At 37.2% G+C, this 21,870-nt stretch overlaps 1 protein-coding gene across 1 annotated transcript in view; it reads right to left on the reverse strand.

Moving 5' to 3' along the window:
• The window catches only part of MED13 (mediator complex subunit 13), a gene marked incomplete at both ends in the record, with an annotated part of 90,395 nt that overhangs the window by 44,447 nt on the left and 24,078 nt on the right, over positions 1-21,870 (reverse strand). The window contains 6 exons of the mRNA XM_084238229.1: positions 2,149-2,832; positions 14,727-14,837; positions 15,023-15,185; positions 15,729-15,923; positions 17,304-17,501; positions 18,918-19,063. Of these exons, the coding sequence (XP_084094355.1) occupies positions 2,149-2,832; positions 14,727-14,837; positions 15,023-15,185; positions 15,729-15,923; positions 17,304-17,501; positions 18,918-19,063 (1,497 nt within the window). The remainder of the gene's footprint in view (positions 1-2,148; positions 2,833-14,726; positions 14,838-15,022; positions 15,186-15,728; positions 15,924-17,303; positions 17,502-18,917; positions 19,064-21,870) is intronic.

The following is a 21,870-nucleotide window of genomic DNA, read 5'->3' on the forward strand; positions in this document are numbered from 1 at the left end:
TTGAGCTATTCCCCGCTTAGAAATGCAATGCTAAAGTCCATGAGGAATGAGCTTAGCTTTTTAAAGAAATAAGAAAGCTGGTATAGCTAAATCAGGAACTGTCTTCTGTGATCATAAGGATATTGTCAAGTCCCTCAATTACAAATGTAGATTTATCTTAATTAAAAAAAAAAAACTAGCATACTTAAAAAATTCAAAGTGCTACATGAAAAACACAAGGTTTGTCTACTAAAACAATCAACAACAAATTTTAAAGGAGAATAAATCTCTAATGATAGGCAAAATAAGAGAGGCTATAAATGGATCAGACCAGGATACAAAAAAAAAAAAAAATCAATAAAACATAACAGATAAAGTTCAAAGTCCAGCATATACAAGAGGGGGCTCACAGGGAAACCATATAAATACAGGCTAATCAAACTGCCTAGAAAACCAGAAAAAAAATGTGGACTTACATTTCTAGACAGAAATTTAAAAAAAGCTGAAAATGGAGAGATAGAAAGGTTTCTTTTCTAAGGAAAATAAATAACCTGGGACAGCCAGAATCTGACAAGTTGCGTTCTGGAATTTTAGGGATGAGGCCTCCCCTCCAAAATATCCCCTAGTCTATTATCATAAAGCAAAATCTCTAAACTGACACATACACTAAACTAAGACATGTATTAAACAGGTTAAGGCTTCCCAATCAGTAAGATTCTGCCTATAAACAAAATTCCCAATCAGCTCCTTTATTTCCTCACTCTAAGATATATGGAGGAAAAATAATTTTAAGGAAAATAATTAAAAAATATATATATATGTATTTATAGTGAGAAGCAACATAGTAAAAGACCAAAACAAGACAAGTAATTCTTAAAAAAGAAAATTATAAGGCATTAAACAAGAATTTTTTTAAGTTTAGGAAAAATAAATATTAAGACATCTAGAAAAAGCTAAAAGAAATAAGGAATCCAAAATACAGACGAAAAAAGAGAGACAAAAAATGAAAGGAAAACTATAAAAGCTCACCATCTGAATTATAGTTTCCAAAGGTAACTGGGGGGTGGGGGTAGTGGAGGAATTATCCAAGAAAAAGAATTTTCTCAGTCCTCTAAAATGCCCAGTCCAAGGGCAGAACATATATACCCACATATATTTTTATGAAATTTCAAAACTAACTTAAAGACCTTAAAAGATTCCATTGATGATGGACTGCTAGAAGAAATATTGACATAATCAGTAGGTACTACTTGGCCTTGCACTGATAGTCAGTTTTAGTAACTATATTTGTTTTGGTGGTTGATTTTCACCTTATAAAAATCCTATAAAAATGCAAAGGGGTTATAGGACAATAAATGTAGTTAGAACATAGAAAGTGAAGGAAGAGCTGAAAAAAAAATTTATTTCTGACCAAAGTAGATCATAAAGTGAACTGAGAAAGTAAACCACAGAATGGAGGACGTTATCTGTAGCACATACAACGAATATAAGATTAACAGAATATGCAAATAAGCTCGGGGGAAATGGAAAAGAAATGGACTAAAAATTATGTACAGGCAATTCACAATAGAGAAAATCCAAATATCCAATAAGTATTTAAATGTTGCTTAACACCTCACTAGGAATCTGGAAAACACATATTAAGACCTAAGATGCCATCTGATGTAATAGATTAATCAAAAAGTCTCATAATACCAAGTACCAAGGAAAATGTAGAACCACCACCACCATGTCTATTGCCAAGAGAGTAGATAAATGATCGTGTATTCATAAGAAAAAAATACTACAAAGCAATTGAAATGAATTAACTAGAGCTACATGTATAGAATAGATAACAAATTCAGGACAGTGGAAGGAAGAAAGAAGAAAAATAGTACACGCGTTCTAACTGTATGCAAAATCCTTAAGTTGGTTGATGGACCAACTTAAATCCTTAAGGTGAATGATGGGTAAGTGTTATCATTTTCTCCCCTTTTTTTGACTTAAATATTTCATTATAATAGAGGTTCCCTGAGGAAAAAACACAGTAAAGAAGTTATGCAAAATTAATACTCAAAAGATTTATTATTGTAAATCCTACCCTAAAACCAATTCTGGAATCCTAGTATTAAGAACTTACATTATTTCCACCCTTAAATGATAATAGTGACTATTAGAAAAAATACATACTCTGTAACTGATGTTACACTTTCCTGTCCAAAAGGTCCAACTGGATCATCCTTGAATTTATCACTTGGAAGCTGAGGTGGTAAAAATTCTACATCTTTTTTCTTTGGGACCTTGTAATACTTCCAGGCTATATTAGCTTCATCTTCTTCCAAGTTTACTGCTGTACCAACATATATTGTAGGTTCTACAGTTTCCTGAAATTGAGCTGGGAAAGACTGGGATAAACTGTCTATCCTATCTTCCATTGGTTTAGAAGGAACCAAAGGATCCGGTGTTGGCATTTGATAAAAATGTTGACTTTGAGGAGTTGAAGGTGTTTTAGTCACTCCTTCATCAACCACATCACATGGGTGAGGACTAAGTGGGGGTGGTTGAGGCGAATTTGCCATTTCGGTGCCCTGCATCTGAGGAGTTTTTGCTACATCATTAGTTCGGATGTTTGAAAATCTCACTTGACTGTCTGGTGCAGAGATTACAAGTCTTTGGTTGGCTGAATCTGTGTCCATGCCAACATCATCACTAATAGACACACGATGGTGAAAAGGAGTCAAGGGACGTTTCTGTGGTTTTTCACTCTTTTCTTGCTTTTCATTAGTCTTGTGCTTAGGAAGTACTTGTTGTTGTTGACTTAGAGATGGTGCTTGTCCTTGCTGTCCAGGATTTCTTGGTTTGAGATTTTTGTGCCTGAAAAGTTAAAATATAGGTTTAAAACTTATGATATCACTATCATATCAAACACACAAATAGACACTATTAGACACTTCAGATATCAATGTTTTCCATATACACTCCTAAAAGTAAAATAATCTGGGGGCCTCCCTGGTGGCTCAAGGGGTTAAGATGCAACCTATGTAGCTATCTGCAGCCACTGCAGCACGAGTTCGATCCCCGCCAGGGAGCTACTACCCACATGGCGCAGCAGACATCTCCTGACTGGCCCGCTGCTCCCCTCAGCAGTGTATTTCAGTCAGTCTGCCTGTTCTGTTCCCCACTCTGTCTTTCATGAATCCTCTCACCCACCCCTCACACCTCTAGCCCATACTCCAGTTCTTGTATGCGCAAATAAATCTTTCCAAAAAAAAAAAAAAAAACTTTAAAAATAAAATAATGTGAATTTACACAGGGGGAAAATACCTAATGACCTAAAACTAAGAGCAGTTATAAAAATTCATAAGTCAATTATCACATGCTCATTTTATATACTTAATGTGATTAGATAGCCAAAGATGGTCTGCATTACATAATCTAAATACTTAAGTATCTGAATAAATGCAAAGATAAAATTCTAATTATTTTAAGATTGAAAGGTATACAAAAAACTATGTACCTTTAAGATTTGCAAAGTCACTGACATTTAAGGATTTATTTTTTTGAACCAAGAAAACTAGAAAAAAATGTAGAGGTATATGAGTTAAAGTATTCAGTATTCATTAGCGTATTTTAATTTTAAAATTTATTTTGTGAATGGTTTTGTTATATGAGAGATAATGGATAAATAAAGAGAGTATTCAAAAGCAGTGGCAGGCACTTTTTCAAAGAACCCACTACTGAGGGAATATGCTAGGACAGCCATTTGTATAGAGCTTGGGACATCTTATTTTACATGTAGGGAAAAAGGCATGAGAGTGGTCAAGGAAAACAGGAGCTGTGAGTTATGTCTAACAGGGACAGCAGGGCCTCCCCAGTGGTGCATCGGTTGAGCGCCGGGTTGCAAAGCTGCTGGCAGCCTCTGCAGCGCTGGCTATATCCCCGGCTGCTCCCCCGCCACCGGAGGAGGGTCCCACATGGCACGCAGACCTCTCCTGCCGCCCGCTGCTCCCCTCAGCAGTGTGCTTCAGTCCTTCTGCCTACTCTGCTCCCCGCTCTGGCTCTGGTGAATTCTCTCACCCTCCTGTGCTTCTGACTGTACCCAGTGCTTGTATAAATAAATAAATAAATAATCTTTAAAAATAAAAAATAAAAAAAAAAAAGGAGACAGCAGAAGTCCATTATGACCCTGACATCAAAATCAAAAACATTAAAAGAAAAATAGTACAGAACATCCTCAAGAACATAGGTATAAAACCGTGAAAATATTAGCAACTCAACCCAGTAATAAATGATACAGTCCTGATGCCTACTTGTTTCCTGCCTTCTTTCTCTGCCTTTTTTTTTTCAGTTTCTTAATAAAGGATAATAGATAAGGTAATAGATATCTTAATAAAGGAAAATAGCTAAGGACCAAATGAGACTTGTCCTAGGAAAGGTATAACAAAAGTTTAAAATCATATTAACAGAAAGAGAACCATATGATTATCTCAATAAATACAGAAAAAAAATACAATAAAATTCAGTAACTAGTCATATAAAAAGACTCAGCTAGCTGATAAAGGACATATATAAGAAAAAAAAAAGAGGGCCTCCCTGGTGGCGCAAGAGGTTGAGCTCAGCACTATAAAGCAATATGCAGCCTCTGCAGCACGAGTTCAATCTATGGTCGGCCAGGGAGCAACCCACATTGTGCAGTACCCCTCTCCTGACACCCACTGTTCAATCTGCCTGTTTTTGCCTGTTTTGTTCCCCACTTTGTCTCTGGTGAATCCTCTCACCGCCCCCCACCCCCCCCAACCTCTGGCCTCTATCCCACCTCTTGCATGTATAAATTAATAAGTCTTTTAAAAAAAAGGAAAAAGATATGGTATATACATACAATAGAGTACTATTCAGCTATAAAAAGGGATGAAATCCCGTCATTTGCAACATGGATGGGCCTAGTGGGTATTATGCTTAGCAAAATAAGCCAAATTGAGAACGACAAGCACCATATGATTTCACTCGTGTGGTATACAAAGAAAACAAACAGATAACTAAATAAACTCTTAGACTGTAAGACCAGTTAGTGGTTACCAAAAGGGAAGGAGGGCAGAGCGGGGGCAAATGGGGATAGAGGAGACAATTGTATGGGAAAGGATATAGTTGGACTTTTGGAGGTGAACTTAATATAAAATACACACATTTATTTTCAATGATGAGTACCTGAAACTTAAACAATGTTATCATGCAATGCCACTTCAATTCCCCAAAATGGGACACCTTTGAAAAACTACAGCTAATGTCATACTTAATGTATGTATATAAAATAACAGGAAGCACACATGAAGCATTTTTGCTACGTATCAAAGTACACTTGCTACTTTAACTGCATGAGTTACAAGCTGAACTAGGCATTTTTTCATGGAACACCACTTTTAAATTAAAAAAAATTTTAAGGGCCTCTCCTGGGGGCACACGTGGTTGAGTGCCGCACTGTGAAGCTGTCCGCAGCTTCTGCAGCGCTGATTTGATCCGCAGACAGCCAGCGACGGTCCCACATGGCACAGCAGACCTCTCCTGTCATGCCCACTGCTCCCCTCAGCAGTGTATTTCATCAGTCTGCCTGTTCTGTTCCCTGCTCTGTCTCTGGTGAATCCTCTCACCCTCCCACACATCTGGCCTGTGCCCCGATTCTTGTATAAATAAATAAATTAAATAAATAAATAAATAAATAAATAAATAAATAAATAAATAAATAAATAAATCTATCTTAAAAAAAATTTAACAGATGAACTACGGTTAATCCAGATTTGGTTATTTAGAAATTTTAGTTATTTGGTTCTCAAAAATAAACACAATGAGTTTGCCATTTTAAGGAAAAGTAAATTATAAAACAATGTTTTGATACTACACAATAAAATGTGCCAACATTCATATCTGCATAACTCAATGATTTTTCCAACTGACTGATGCATGATATAACAAAAGATGTATAAATTCAGTTTTTAGTGAAATATAAGAATATGGCTTCAAATTCCATATTGCAACTAACCTTTAAGAAACAACCATCTGTCAGGCTTTCCTGGTGGCCTAAGTCTCAGTGCTATCACTGCTTCAGCCTGAGCTCAATCCAGGGCCAGGGAGCTAACCCACATGTGGCACAGCAGACCTCTCCTGTCTCGCCTGCTACTGTCCTTAGCAGTGTATTTCACAAATTTGTGTGTTCTGCTCCCCATTTTGTCTCTGGTGAATTAGGTTCACCCTCCCTCCCACCTGTGGTATACACCCTGGTTCTACAAATAAAAAAAACAAAAAGAAAAAAGAAACAACTATTTGTCAAATTTGGGTGTAGTATCAAAGAATATTCATAATTACCTGTAAGACCTATTAAAATACTGTTCCCTTCTCCAACTGCAGTTATATATATAGGGCTGGATTTTCACATACTTCAACCAAGATAATACACAACAATAAAATGAATGGAGAAACAAGTGAGACTCCAGCTATGTTATTAAGTTCAACATCAAAGGGGTTTGCAAAACTATAAAACAATGCTACTCCTCTAACTTCCATTCAAGTATTACATTCATATTATGCACTAAGTTAATTGTTAATATGCACTAAGTTTACTGTTATTTTTAAATAAATCAATAGTACTTTAAAATTTTTCCAAAATGGATCTAAGTAGACATAATCTACTTAAAAGCAGTTTGGGTTTGGAGTCATCAATGATTTTCAAGACTGGTACTGAGCTCTGAGCAAAATTTCAAAAATGGTAAAATTACCTAAGTAACTTAAGGAGCTATATGATCTCCATTAACCTGAGGTAAAGTATTTGTTTGTATTCTGAGTACACAAGGAACGTGAAAAGTACACAGGGATATTCACTTGCTTTTCTATAAGGGTAAAAAACTATTAATTCATGTTAAATAATAATAGCAATGGCTCTCTCTACAATTTTGGTAACATTAAGTCACAGCCCTTTTCTTCTACATGGATCTTTTCCTTAAAAGTTAGGCTCTTTTATAGAATAACTGAATTTCATATTAGAAATCAATCAAGTTGAGGAATTTTTCGTGTTTTTTTTTTCTTGAGGAATTTTTAATAAGTTGTCCTTAAAGCACAACTCAACAATTTCTTTATTCTTTTTCCTATTGATTAAAATTCCAACTATAGGGCCTCCCCGGTGGCGCAGTGGTTGAGCGCTGGGTTGCGAAGCTGCCCGCAGCCTCTGTGGCACCAGTTCGTTCCCCGGCTGCTCCCCGGACACCGGAGGAGGGTCCCACCTGGCGCGCAGACCTCTCCTGCCGCCCGCTGTTCCCCTCAGCAGTGTACTTCGGTCCTTCTGCCTGCTCTGCTCCCTGCTCTGGCTCTGGCTCTGGTGAATTCTCTCACCCTCCCGCGCTTCTGACTGTACCCAGTGCATGTATAAAACAAAACAAGCAAACAAACAAATAAATAAAACATGCCTCTATTTAAAAAAAAAAAATTCCAACTATAATGTTAACATTTGAAATTTATTGCATTATTTTGTATTTTGTAGCTTGCTAAGTGTTATATTTTTATTTTCTTTTTGTTTTTAAACACTGTTCATTTTTTCACAATATAGGATTTCTCCCCTCAGGTGCAATCACCAGTTTCCCCACCACTAAAGTGCCCACAGTCCTCTACCACCTTCCTACATGCTCTCCTTTCCCCATTTAGTCTACCACTCTCCCTTCCACTCTATTCCTCTTAGATCTACAGGCCACTTAAGTGCTAATTTTTTTTAAAAGATTTATTTATACAAGAACTGGGGTACAGTCAGAGGCGCAGGAGGATGAGAAAATTCACCAGAGACAGAGCGGGAACAGAACAGGCAGACAGACCAAAGACACTGCTGAGGGGAGCAGTGAGAGAGGCAGGAGAGGTCTGCCATGCCATGTGGGTATCTCCCTGGCTGGCCGGGGATCGAAACCTAGCTGCAGGGGCTGCGAACAACTTCACAGCACTGAGCTCAATCTGCTGCGCCACCGGGGAGGTCCCTTAAGTGCTAATTTTTTAATGAACTCTCTAGCAGAACAAAGTCTAATGTAAATAAATGTACAATATTTAATGCCAAATAAGAGAGTTTTGTGGTACCCACTTACCATAATGGCAAAAAAGAATTTTAAGGGCAGTTTTCAGTTAAACAAAAGCAAACGGAGGCCAGTATTTTTTTTTTAAGTAATTTTTTTTTAAAGATTTATTCCTGCATACAAGAACCGGGGTACAAGCCAGATGGGCAGGAGAGTGCGAGGACTCACCAGAGACAGAGTGGGGAACAGAACAGGCAGACTGACTGAAATGCACTGCTGAGGGGAGCAGCGGGTGAGACAGGAGAGGTCTGCTGTGCCATGTGGGATTCTTGCCAGCCGGCCGGGATTGAACCCACACTGCAGAGGCTGCGGACAGCTTCACAGTGCTGTGCTCAGTGCTGTGCTCAACCGCCTGCGCCTCCAGGGGAGGCCCTGGTGGAAGCCAATAATCTAACATGCAAAAGTGGGAGTAAAGCTGGTAGAATCTTTTTGAAGTCTTAAGTATTTAAACAGCCCTCTCCTCCACAATTCTCTATCACAACTCTATCATATCTCCCAGTTCTATCTGCTTTCTTGTCAGGATTTTTAAAATGTAAATTTAAAAAGAATCGACTTTTTTAAAAGACAAATGTAATTATCTGTCCCAATCCCATTAGAGTGCAGCCTTATTCGTTAGTGTATCCAGAACCTAAGACATCACCTATGACAAAGTGTTTAAAAAAAAAAAAACTAATAAATTACTAGCAGACACAAAATTTAAGAATACGCAAAAAAATTTTGTCCAGCAAACCCAGAATGAATAAAAACACAATGGTAATTCCATTAAGTGGAATACCGTTTTTTTAAAACAATTAAGGCAAATCTACAAGTAACTAGAATGGAAAGAGCTAAAACTAAGGCACATTAATTTTTTTTTTAAAAAAAGCTGTCAGGGCCTCCCCTGGTGGCACAGGTGGTTGAGCGCAGCACTGTGAAGCTATCCGCAGCCTCTACAGTGCTGGTTCCATCCAGGCCAGCCAAGGAGATTCCCACATGATGCGGCAGACCTCTCCTGTCTCATCCACTGCTCCCCTCAGCAGTGTATTTTGTCAGTCTGCCTATTCTGTTCCCTGCTCTGTCTCTGGTAAATCTTCTCACCCTCCCCACGCATCTGGCCTGTACCCTGGTTCTTGTATAAATAAGTGAATCCTTAAAAAAAAAAGCTGTCAAATAGATCAAAATTAGATTTACGTGTTGGGAAGAAAATTAAAAAAGGTATACAAGAAATACAATTAATCAGCAAATGGTCACTTCTATAGAGAAGTAGTAGGATTTGAAAGGGGAAGTTTATATATTAAATTTCTTAGTATCATACAGACTCATGAAAACTGCTTGAGTAATGATGCAAGCTTTTTCTTTTCTTTTCTTTTTTTTTTTTATAGAGGCATGTTTATTTATTTATTTATTATTTGTTTGTTTGTTTATACATGCACTGGGTACAGTCAGAAGCACGGGAGGGTGAGAGAATTCACCAGAGCCAGAGCGGGGAGCAGAGCAGGCAGAAGGACCGAAGTACACTGCTGAGGGGAGCAGCGGGCGGCAGGAGAGGTCTGCGCGCCACGTGGGACCCTCCTCTGGTGGCCGGGGAGCAGCCGGGGATCGAACCGGCGCCGCAGAGGCCGCGGGCAGCTTCGCAACCCAGCGCTCAACCGCTGTGCCACCGGGGAGGCCCCAATGATGCAAGCTTTTTCTAATGAATTTTTTTTTTTTTTTAAATAGAGGCATGTTTTATTTATTTGTTTGTTTGTTTGTTTGTTTTTTCTGTTTATACATGCACTGGGTACAGTCAGAAATGCGGGAGGGTGAGAGAATTCACCAGAGCCAGAGCGGGGAGCAGAACAGGCAGAAGGACCGAAGTACACTGCTGAGGGGAGCAGCGGGCAGCAGGAGAGGTCTGCGCGCCATGTGGGACCCTCCTCTGGTGGCCAGGGAGCAGCCGGGGATCAAACAGGTGCTGCAGAGGCCGCAGGCAGCTTCGCAACCCAGCGCTCAACCGCTGCGCCACCGGGGAGGCCCGCTAATGAATTTTTTTTTAATGCATAGAACTGAGGTGTAGGTCAGAGGTGTGGGGGTGAGAGGATTCACCAGAGACAGAGTGAGGAGCAGAACAGTGAGATCTACTGAAATACACTGGCTGAGGGGAGCAGCAGGCTGGACAGGAGAGGTCTGCTGCACCATATGGGTGTTAGCTCCTTGACTGGGGATGAAACTCATGTTGCAGTGGCTGGAGATAGCTAGATAACTCTGAAATTTTAACCTCTTCACCAACAAGGAGGCCTTTCTAATGAATTTGTAAGAAAAGCCAACACATCAATCAGGGGCCAGTCAGTTTTCACACTGAGGAAATTTATTATAGAGAGAATTGGTTACCCAAAAAAAAGTACAAGAGACTAGTAATAGCAGGAAGCATCTATGACTTCTAAGACTGAAATGACAATAAAATGTAGTCTCACCAGATTGCATAAGCTTTAGATGGGTCCAGAGGCATAGCGAGACCTGCTCAGTGTTAACTGGGAACATGGAAGAAGCAACTGCTAACAGGACACACTGCTATTGCAAGAGCTGGCTCGAAAAAGGAATGAGGAAATAAACCCAGTTTCATGAATAATCTTCTGCTACTGTCTCCAATTACCAAATCATAATCAAATCATGCTACACACCTTTTATACAATGTTATTTGTCAATTATACACTAATAAAGCAGGCCCAAAAAAAAACCCAAACAGGAAGCCTAGGAAATACAAACCCCTGTAAAATATAAAACATTGCAGGGAAAAAGTAGAGCTAGATTTGAGAGTAAACTATCTGACTAACACAGTTAACAATGTGTGCCATATCACCTATAGTCTATGACAGGAGAAGATCACATAAGGTAATTCAGAGCCTGTTTCAAGTTTTATTTAAGAACTAAATAAGAAAACCAAATTGAGAAGAAAGGTGGGGGAAGAGAGGGAAACTGAAATACAAAACGCAATTGTTAAAAAAAAGTAAAGAATTATAAATATATGTATTAAACTATTACTTTACAAAGTCACCTTATACCAATTCTCTATATGTATGGGAGGAATTACTGGAAACATGAGAGAAAGTTTTTAAAGTTAAAAGTTCAATTTGAGACTCAAGAATTTAAATTTAAACGTGTGTTTACTAACAAGCATTGCACATCTTCCTCTCAACTATTTTAGATACACATACTTAAAACTCGTATTTTTCAAAAAGAATAAAGCCAATGTGTAAGGTTCAGAATTAAGAGAGGCACTTGATAAAAATCCAATAAATGTAAAAAAAAAAACAAAAAACCTAGTTTCAGTTAAGTATTCTCTTGGCCTCAGATAGAGACTGGGGAACTTTTCCCATGAAGGATCAAATTAAATATTTTAGGCTCTGCAGGACATACAGTCTAAGTTCCAAAAACTCAATTGGATAAAAGCAGCCATTGGTATTATGTAAATGAACAGATATAGCTCTGTTCCAATAAATCTTTTCTTATGGACACTAAAATATGAATTTCACATTACATCACAAAATATTCTCCCCTTTTGTTTTTTTTCAACTCTTTAAAAACACAGAAATCATTTTCAGCTACAGGCCATACAAAACAGGTAGTGAACTAGATTTGGCCACTGGAACTTTGTCAAACCCCTTGTGTTCGACATTTTTTTTTTGTTTTATTTATTTATGCATACAAGAGCTGGGGTACAGGCCAGATGCGCAGAAGGGTGAGAGAATTCACCAGAGACAAGAGTGGGGAACAGAACAGGCAGATTGACTGAAATATACTGCTGAGGGGAGCAGCAGGGCAAGACAGGAGAGGTCTGCCTAAAATACACTGCTGAGGGGAACAGCGGGGCGAAGACAGGAGAGGTCTGCTGCGCCATGTGGGATTCTCGCCAGCCGGCCAGGATCGAACCTGCGCTGCAGAGGCTGTGGACAGCTTCACAGCGCTGCGCTCAACCGCCTGTGCCACCAGGGGAGGCCTGTCTTAGAAAATTATTATGATGGAGTTTTGCATTATCATGGAGCTTAAACAAAGATTATCACGGAATTCTGCATTCAGGTTTAGTTTTGTTTTTTCTTTTCCCTTAGGTAGATGTAGTTTCTCACCCACCATCATAAAACGTAACAGGAGCTAATCTATCCATAATTTTACCCCAATCTTTCGAAAGAGCTGCTAGAGTTTTTAAAATTTTAGTCTAATCTAATGAATTTAGGTAGGACATTTAATCTATGCAAAAACATAACAACATTTGAGAGTCTGTCACTATACACGTATACCTCATTTTATTGCACTTTGCTTTACTGCTTCTTATAGATGCAATATTTTTTAAAATCAAACGTTTGTGGCAACTCCACACTTAGCAAGTCTACTGGTACCATTTTTCCAACAGAGTGTGCTCACTTGGTTTCTCTTCTGTCATATTTTGGCAATTCTTGCAACATTTCAAACTTTCTGATTCTATTATATGTTATGGTGAACCCTTATCAGCAATCTTTGATACTATTATTATCATTGTTTGGGGGCATCACAAACCATGCCACATAAGAGGGCAAACTTAACTGATAAATGTTGTATGTATTCTGTCTGGTCCACCACCCAGTGTCCCCAATCTCTCTCTTTTCAGGCCTCCCTTTACCCTAAGACACAATAATATTGAAATTAGATCAATTAATAAACCTACAATGCCCTGTAAGTATTCAAGTAAAAGTCACTTATCTTTGACTTTAATCAAAAGCTAAAAACGATTAGGCTTAGTGAAGAAGGCATGTCAAAAGTCGAGACAGGCCTAAATCTAGACCTCCCTTGCCAGTTAACTAAGATGTGAATGCAAAAAAAGTTCTTCAATGAAATTAAAATTGCTAGTACAGTGAACAAATAAATGAGAAGAAAATAAAAGTCTTAATGCTGATATGGAAAAAGTTTTACCAGTCCAGAGAGAAAACACACCCATAACATTCACTCAAGGCAAAAGCTAATCAGAGCCCTCTACAGAGGCTGAGAGAGGTGGGGAAGCTGCAGAAGAAAAGTTTGAAACTTGCAGAGATTGGTTCATGGGTTTTGAGGAAAGAAGTCATCATGTCAAAGTGCAAAGTGAAGCAACAAATGCTGATGTAGAAGCTGCAACAAGTTATCCAAAAGATCTAGCTAAGATCATTTTTTTTTTTTTTTATAGAGGCATGTTTTTATTTATTTATTTATTTGTTTGTTTGGTTTATACATGCACTGGGTACAGTCAGAAGCGCGGGAGGGTGAGAGAATTCACCAGAGCCAGAGCGGGGAGCAGAGCAGGCAGAAGGACCGAAGCACACTGCTGAGGGGAGCAGCGGGCGGCAGGAGAGGTCTGCGCGCCATGTGGGACCCTCCTCCGGTGGCCGGGGAGCAGCTGGGGATCGAACCGGCGCCGCAGAGGTCGCCGGCAGCTTCGCAACCCAGCGCTCAACCGCTGCGCCACCGGGGAGGCCCGCTAAGATCATTTTTGAAAGTAGCTACACTAAACACCAGATTTTCAATGTTGGTGAAACAGCTTCTATTTGAAGAAGTGGTCATGGACTCATAGCTAGAGAAAGGCAATGCCAAGCTTCAAAATTTCAAAGTACATACTGACTCTCTATTTAGGGGCTAATGTAGTAGGTGACTGTAAGTTAAAGCCAATGCTCATTTACCATTCTAAAAATCCTAGGACCCTTAGGAGTAATGCCAAATCTACTCTGTCTATAAGTAGGAACAACAAAGTCTGAATGATAGCACATCTGTTTACAACATGGTTTACTGAGTATGTTAAGCCCACTGTTAAGATCTACTGCTCAGAAAAGAGATTCCTTTCAAAATATTACCACACTTTGACAAAAGCCCAAGTCACCCAAGAGGAGCACAGATGAAGACGGACGAGATTAATGTTTTCATGCAGGCTTACACAACTTTTATTCTACACCCCATGATCAAGGAGTCATTTCAAATTTCAGGCCTTATTATTTGAGAATACAGTCACACAGCTACTGCTGCTAGTGATTCCTCTCATCTCAGTAAAGTCATGGAAAACCTGAAAGGATTCACCATTCTAAATGCCATTAAAAGCACTTGTTATTTCACAGAAGGAGGTCAAAATATCAGAGTTAATATAAGCCTGAAAGATGTTGATTCCAAACCTCATAGAGGACTTTCGAGAGAGCGAAGATTTCAGTGGAGAAGTAACTGTATACGTGGTAGAACTTAGAATTGTAACTGGAGCTTGAGGATGGGACTGATTTGCTGTAATGTCATGACACAACTTCAACAAATGAAAATTTGATTCTTATTATGAACAACTGGTTGGATGAAAGTGGTTTCCTAAGATGAAATCTACCTATAGTCAATATACTATGAACATTGTTGAAATGACAAGAGGATTTAGAGTATTAAAGAAACTTAGTTAATAAATCAGAAGAGTTTGAGATGACTGACTCCAATTTTGAAAAAAGTTCTATTATGAATAAAATAATCAAACATCACATGTTACACAGAAATTTTATAAGTCAATTAATGCAGCAAACTTAATTTCTGTCTTCTTTTAAGAAATCGCCACCTCAATCTTCAGCAAACACTAATCAGTCAGCAGCCATCAACATCAAAGCAAGACCCTCACACACAAACACACACATACATGCACACACATGTATATACACAGAGCCATCAATGGATTGAATAAAAATCTACCTCAAACAGCTGCAATTTGTTCTCTGTGTGGCTTCAACAAAATCCCAGGACGCTACTTTATCAACTGTCTCTTCTTCACACAGACCGCCTGATGAAGCCGAATACTTTCTCCTAAGATTTGAAATTATAAATTTCTTTAGAATTCATAAAATTTTCTGTAACCCTGAATTAAGCATTAAAATTGAATGTCAAATATCAACTTTTTAAATTAAAAGTCAAATTAATGTTTATACTTCAAATATTTATTAAGTAACTATCAAAATGCAACTTTTAAACTTTAAAATGGAAATACCTACTTGTTCTGTGCTCTGTTTATATTGCATTCTTGCCAAACTCTATCCACCACATGATTTGCTAATTTTCTGGGTATTTTCCCACCATGGTGGCTAGTGCTATCAGAATTGAAGCCATCAGATACTGAAGAAAATTTGACCCACTTCTGAGCAGACTGAGGATCAACTGAAAACACACAAAAAAAGAACAGGCTGTAGGAGAATAAAAGCTGGTTTAGAGTAACATTACTATTATTATTATTTTAATTAATTTGTGAAACAACTCAAGCTATTTGGTAAGCTTACTTGCCTTGTGAAACAAACAAAAAAGTACTTTACTTAAATACAGAAAGGAAAGGATCTGAACAGGGGATGTGAATTGGACTGGCAATGTTTTATTTCTGTTGATTACCAGATTTGGAGGCTAGAATGGTAGTTATATAAGGAAATGTCCTTCAATTTTGAGGAAAATACTGAGTATTTAATTTTAGGGGTGATGTGGCATTGTGTCTGCAGTTTCTTTGCAAAAGGTTCAGAAAAAAGACCAGTAACAATGAATGCACCCATACAGAGGTTGCTAGAGCAAATGTTAACAGTCTAGATGAGGGAGTTCTTTATAGTATATTGTAAACTCTTCAGAAAGTTTTATTATTTCAAAATGATTAAGTACTGACAGTATTCTAAACAACAGATTTATTGCTAGAGCTAACAGAACAAGTTATTGAAATACCTGTTTGAACTTCCTCAGGAGACGTAGGTGGTGTAAGAGTAACCGAAGACATAGCAGGATCTCTTGTGGAAGCAGGCACTTGGTGGACACCCAAGCAAGAAGCTGAACAGTGAGAGGATCCCACAGAGCTAGGAGTAGGAATGTCTGACTGAGGGACTAGAACAAAGCATGCTGGATAGATCATTCGGACACCAGCTGAAAGGGAAAAAAAATGGACAGGAAACTCAATTACTATTGGGATTGCAGTGGGATTAGTTTCACTCAGAAGTACTGCATTGAAAAAGTAAATATAATATGATCACATTTCTTTAAATAAAAAAATCATCTGATGTATTTTTATAAATATATGCTCTTTGACGTAAGGTTTTTCTAGGGGAAAAAACATAAGAAGCTGATAGTTATGATTGCCTACATTCGAGACTTAGAGGAAAACAAGTTTTGCTTTTCATTTTTGTATTTCCTAACCATGAATGTGTAACCTTTTTTAAACCTTTATTTGCAAGTTTAACAAAGTAAGCTGGACACTAGAATTATGAACCATTTTCTGTTTAATTCTTTATATACCTGTTTAAAAAGTCTAATATGTTTGTGCTGTTTTTATCATATCTACTCTAGTAGTAATGTATTAATTGAAACTGAATACTGGCATTTTTATTTAAAAAAAATCCAAGAACCCAAACAAGGCATTCTCCACAAATAACATTATCATAAGGTTCCATTAAATATAATGCAGATTCTAATTCTAATTATCTGCCTAGTTATATATTCCCCACACCTCCAAGTCTGAAGTGCTATTAAGCTTGTCAATGTGACTTACTCTGGAATTAAGTGCATGTAATATATGCCATATCAAAACAGGAACTTTGAATGTATTTGCAGCATCATCAGTGCAGCCTCTGTTACTTCTGCCTTGAGATCACCATGTCCCAAATATAATTTACCTTATTTAACCTAGGATCTGGGTCCCTGAATGAAAAGGCATATAGAATACAGCCAACCTGATTATAGCTTACCTGGGCAGAGGAGATTAAAAACACAAGTTCTTTAAATACATTTTCTGCCTTTTAAGTGTTAAGTCGACAGCCTTAACAAATATTAAACTACTTCATCACAAAGACTGTCAACTTTCCAGCGTCCAAATGTTATTTATTCACAATTATTTTCTTGGCATCAATAGTAAGCTTCCCTCTAGGTGGAATTATGTAACACTCCCCAATGATTTTGGCTTGGCCACATGTCTAGTTTTGTTTAATGGGGTGTGAGATGTAATACCCATCATATACTAGCAGAAGTTTTAAATACACTTAAATGGTTAGATGTGGTCCCTATTACCCCTCTGATCTTGTAAGAACAAGATGGCAGAGACAATGAATACTATTTAATCCTAGGTTGCAGAATGAGAAGATAAAAGCAGCCAAACCACAACCAAGCTGCAGCCCTGATGTAAGTAGGAAATATGGGAAGAAAGAAATGTTTGGTTTTGAAAGTCACTAAGGTGTTAGAGCTGCTTATTAGTCAACACAATTTTAAAAAGTCACATATTTTCCCTTTTTCATTAATAATTAGAATCCATACCAACAAGAACTTCTACTGCAGCTAAAGAATCATCTTCCCAATCCATATCTTCCTGTTTCTCTTCCGACATCTCCTTCAAGCAAGATGAGATAGGATAGAATTGTTTCCATTCACCTATCAATTTTTTTGTAGCTGAATCAGACATCTTGAATGCCTGTCCTGTGAGAGTGCCATTTAATCCAAAGGGGCTTAAAATAACTAGAAATCCAAAACAGACATCAAGTAAGTAACTATAAACTGTTATCCCAAGTAATGGCACACTAAACAGCACAACAAAGTACTTCGTGCAATTCTAAAAAAAAGAGATCCATAATGACCGTACCAAAGAAAATAAATTTAATAATTTGTACAAGTAGGAATTTCATTAGAAAATTAATTTTTTCTCTTAAAATAGAAATAAATTAATGAGATAAAGTGCAATACTGAATTTATTTTAAAAACTTAAAATTTTGTCTACCCCCAAAATCTCAGATGGCTAGAATTTAAAAAAGAACTTCCCTTCCACTAAGGAAAAGTAATTTGAGAAAAAACAACATAAACGTAAATCTATGTGCTGATTATATCCTGCTATATAAATTTTCTAAGAATATTAGGTTTAGAATTAAAACAGGAACACACTACCAATTTTTAAAAACAAGTCCACAATATTATGAATATTTCCTCGTGAGGTCAACCATTTTCATGGTATAAATTAAATCAAAATTCCCTGTTCCTAAGTTACAAATGACTTATATGACCTCAAACAAAGATGATTTTGAAAAAACACAAATATATCTGGTAAATACGTATTCATTTTATTTATTTATTTATTTATTTATGCACAGAAGAACTGGGATGTAGCCAGACGTGGAGGAGGTAAGAGGATTCACCAGAGTGGGGAGTAGAACAGGCATATCTTCTGAAATACACTGCTGAAGGGAGCCACAGGTGAGACAGGAGAGGTCTGCTGCTCCATGTGGGTTAGTTCCCTGGCCAGGAATCAAACTCATTCCTCAGTGGCTATGATAGCTTGATAGCACTGTGTCTTTAACCCCTGCACCACTAGGGGGGCTCTGTAAATGCTCTTTAAAAGAACACTTTAAAATATGCTATTCATATACAAGAATTTTTAAAATGGTATTTATATTTAAAAACATTTAATTTACTTAATACTCTAAAAGGCAAGAAGAAAAGAACTCCACCAGAATCATCACCAGGCTAAATTAGATTGAGGGGAAATCTCACTAATTTCAAAATGTAAAAGTTACCAGTTTGAAAAAAAAAATCTTTTTAAAAAGATTATTTATGCATAGAAGAACTGGGGTATAGGCCAGAGGTGCAGGGAGTGAGAGGATTCACCTGAAACAGAGTGGAGAGCAGAGAGGCAGATCTACTGAAATATACTGAAAATACACTGCTAAGGGGAGCAGCGGGCAACGCAGGAAGGATCTGTTGCGCCATACGTGGCTTACCTCCCTGACCGAATATCTAACATAGGCTACAGCAGTGATAGTGTTGATAGCACTGAGACTTAACCCCTACGCCACCAAGGAGGTCCTCAATTAAAAAAATTTTTAGTAAAAATTCTCTTGAAACAATAAAAGATCAAATACCTAAGCCAATAAAATAATCTACCTTGAAATGGGCTATTCGATTGTTGAGCAAGGGTGATATGCTCTTCACTGAGAAGATACACAGGTTGATGTTGGTTAATTTCCACACTGGTACAAACATTGCTGTCTCCATGCAAGAAAAAGGTAAAAGAGCAGGACAAGTGTTCACTATAAAGGAGAAAAAATTGTATTTTAGTGATTAATAGCCAAAAAATAAGTTAAATTACTTTTCTTTATTACAGAAGTTATACTATGAAAATGAACATTCTCTTTAACCCAGAAATTCTACTTCATCATTTAAGGGACAGTATCATGGACATTAGGAAAGATTTAGCAGTATGAAATGTTCTTGACAGCACTGTTTGTGATAGAATAGGCTGCAAAAAGAGGAACCAGTTAAACAAGTTAGGTACACCCACACATACAATTATAGCCACAAAAATAAGTCAAGGTGGGGGAGTGGGTTTAATGGAAAAGGTAGGCTACCAAAATAGTATAATCTTGATTTTTAAGAGAGAAAAAAAGAAAGGTTTCTTCGATGAAAAAAGTATACTTGTGCAACTTTATTTTATTTTTACTTATTTTTCTCTAAATAAATACAAACATGTTTTATTATTTTTAAAATTGGGCTGCATGCAACCAATTGTGCATTTAATGTACTGTACAATCCCAAACCCAATGAAAGTTATACTGAAGCAATAATGGGTCTTATAATTGAAGACACCATAGAACCAAAGTTGTATGCAAAATAGTGTATCTTATGAATATTAGGTAAAGTTGCAAATAAAAGTTCCCAAGAAGAAAACAAGTGTACCTAGAAATAAAGTTCAAATGGACCAAAAGGAAATGAGACTTTATACTAGTAAGAATCCACTTTTTTAATTTCTTCTCCACACATTTACTGTAAAAATTCTTCTGAAAGAACCATTTTTTAAAAATATAACCATTAATAGCTATCTTCAATTACTTCTGTATAAAGCAAGGACATAATAAATTAAAATTAAATTAGAGTAATAAAGCTAATAGAAGTGGAGAAACAGAAGGTAGGATGGAGGTGAAGAATAATCACGGCTGAGACCTTCTCTGTAATATATATTAAGGAGTCAACGTAGTGTCCAAAGCTGATAAAACAAGAAACTGAAATTTAAGCATATTATTCAAGTTTAAAAGGAACCAACAGGAAAACTATAATTAATATAACTTATCAAAAAAATCCTCTCTCATGGTAAATATCTGCAGACACAGAACTAGGGTACACGCCAGAAGTATGGGGGTGGTGAGAGGATTCACCAGACACAGAGTGGGGAACAGAACAGGCAGATTGACTAAAATATGCTGCTGAGGGGAGCAGTGGGTGAGACAGGAGAGGTCTGATGCACCATGTGGGTCACGTCCCTGGCTGGGGTTCCAACTCATGCTGCAGTGGCTATAGATAGCTTCATAGTGCTGCGACTTAACCCCTTGCGCCATCAGGGAGGCCCACCATACTGCATTTAACCAATAGTTTTTGGCTTCTTGTTCAAATTTACTAAAGTAAAATTGACAAAGTAAATAGTATTTAATAGGAAATAAAATTAATAATTATTTAAAGTATTTAATAGATAAATAAAGCTTGTTTCTTCCTCTGACTAAAACACTGATCCAATTGGAATAGCTATTAGTTGAGTAATTGCAAAGAATACAGACATTCACTTTGGTAGAAAAGTGTAAATCTAAAAAAAGAGATTACAACTAATAACTTTGAGAATGCCAGTCCCAAAACAAATCACGGCTGATGCTCATGTAAAGTAGACTCAGCAGTGGTAAAGTACCTTTACTACAAAACACAAAAGTACACCAAACACAGTCATAATTCCAAATGCTTAAAAGAAAGGAAACACTACACATTCAAAAAAACTCTGCATTAAATTTAGTATTATATTTAGATCTAAATGCAACATATACTGTGAAAACCAAGTGTTATTTCTTTATTCACGAAAATAAACTTAATTCCTAAAGGGAAAAGAATAAAGTTGGTAACATCAGAAAGTTATTATGTCCTATGGTGCCTCCCAATACCTATTACTTCTCCAAACTCATCTCTTACTAGTCTTCCTGTAGTACTTTCCTTTCTCCCTCTCATTGGTCTCTCTGCTGTTCCTTAAATACACTAGCCTTTGTATGTATGGTCACTTGATCTGAAACAACATACCTATCTTTTCCTCCATCAGATTTTTGTCCAACTCGATGAGGTCTTCATTGATCACCCTACTTTAAATTGTCCCTCATTTCAACTGCTCTCTCTTGGGATTTGTTTTGTTTTGGTTAAAGAAATCATCCAGATTTAATATCCTATACAGTTCACTTATTTATTACAGCCATCCAAGAATGTAAGCTCTACTGGAGGAAGAAATCTGCCTTCTTTGTTCAAAACTCTATCCCCAGCATGCAAAACAGTAGGTATATACTAAATACTACAGAATAAAACTATCTGAAGTACTTATTTCTAACCAAACACATTTCTCTTTTTTGTCAAGTCTACATCTATATAGTTGTAGATGCCAGAAACAGAAATCATACTAAATTTTTTTCCCTTCACACCTTACATTCAAATAATCTATATCACCAATTCCTACTGGTTCTAGCTCATATTTATTTGCTAGCAGTGTCTTTTTAAGGACTGAATAACTATTCTATTTTATCATCATGCCTTATGCCACAGCTTACAATCTAAAAATTAATTGTGATCATGTAACTAGAAGGCTTGAAATCAATAGTTCTCCAGTGACTTCAGAACTAAATAAAAAAAACTTTAGCACAGCACTTGAGACTATTCACAATCTGATTCTTGCCAAACTCTCTAAACAAAGATAGTTAATCTACCCAAGAACTCCCCCTTCTTTGTTTACTACAAATGTCTCCTTACTTCTTTTTTTTTTTAAGATTTATTTATTTATACAAGAACTGGGGTACAGGCCAGAGGCACAGGAGGGAAA

The sequence above is a fragment of the Talpa europaea genome (genome assembly GCF_964194135.1).
Source record: "Talpa europaea genome assembly, chromosome: 7".
NCBI lineage: Eukaryota > Metazoa > Chordata > Mammalia > Eulipotyphla > Talpidae > Talpa > Talpa europaea.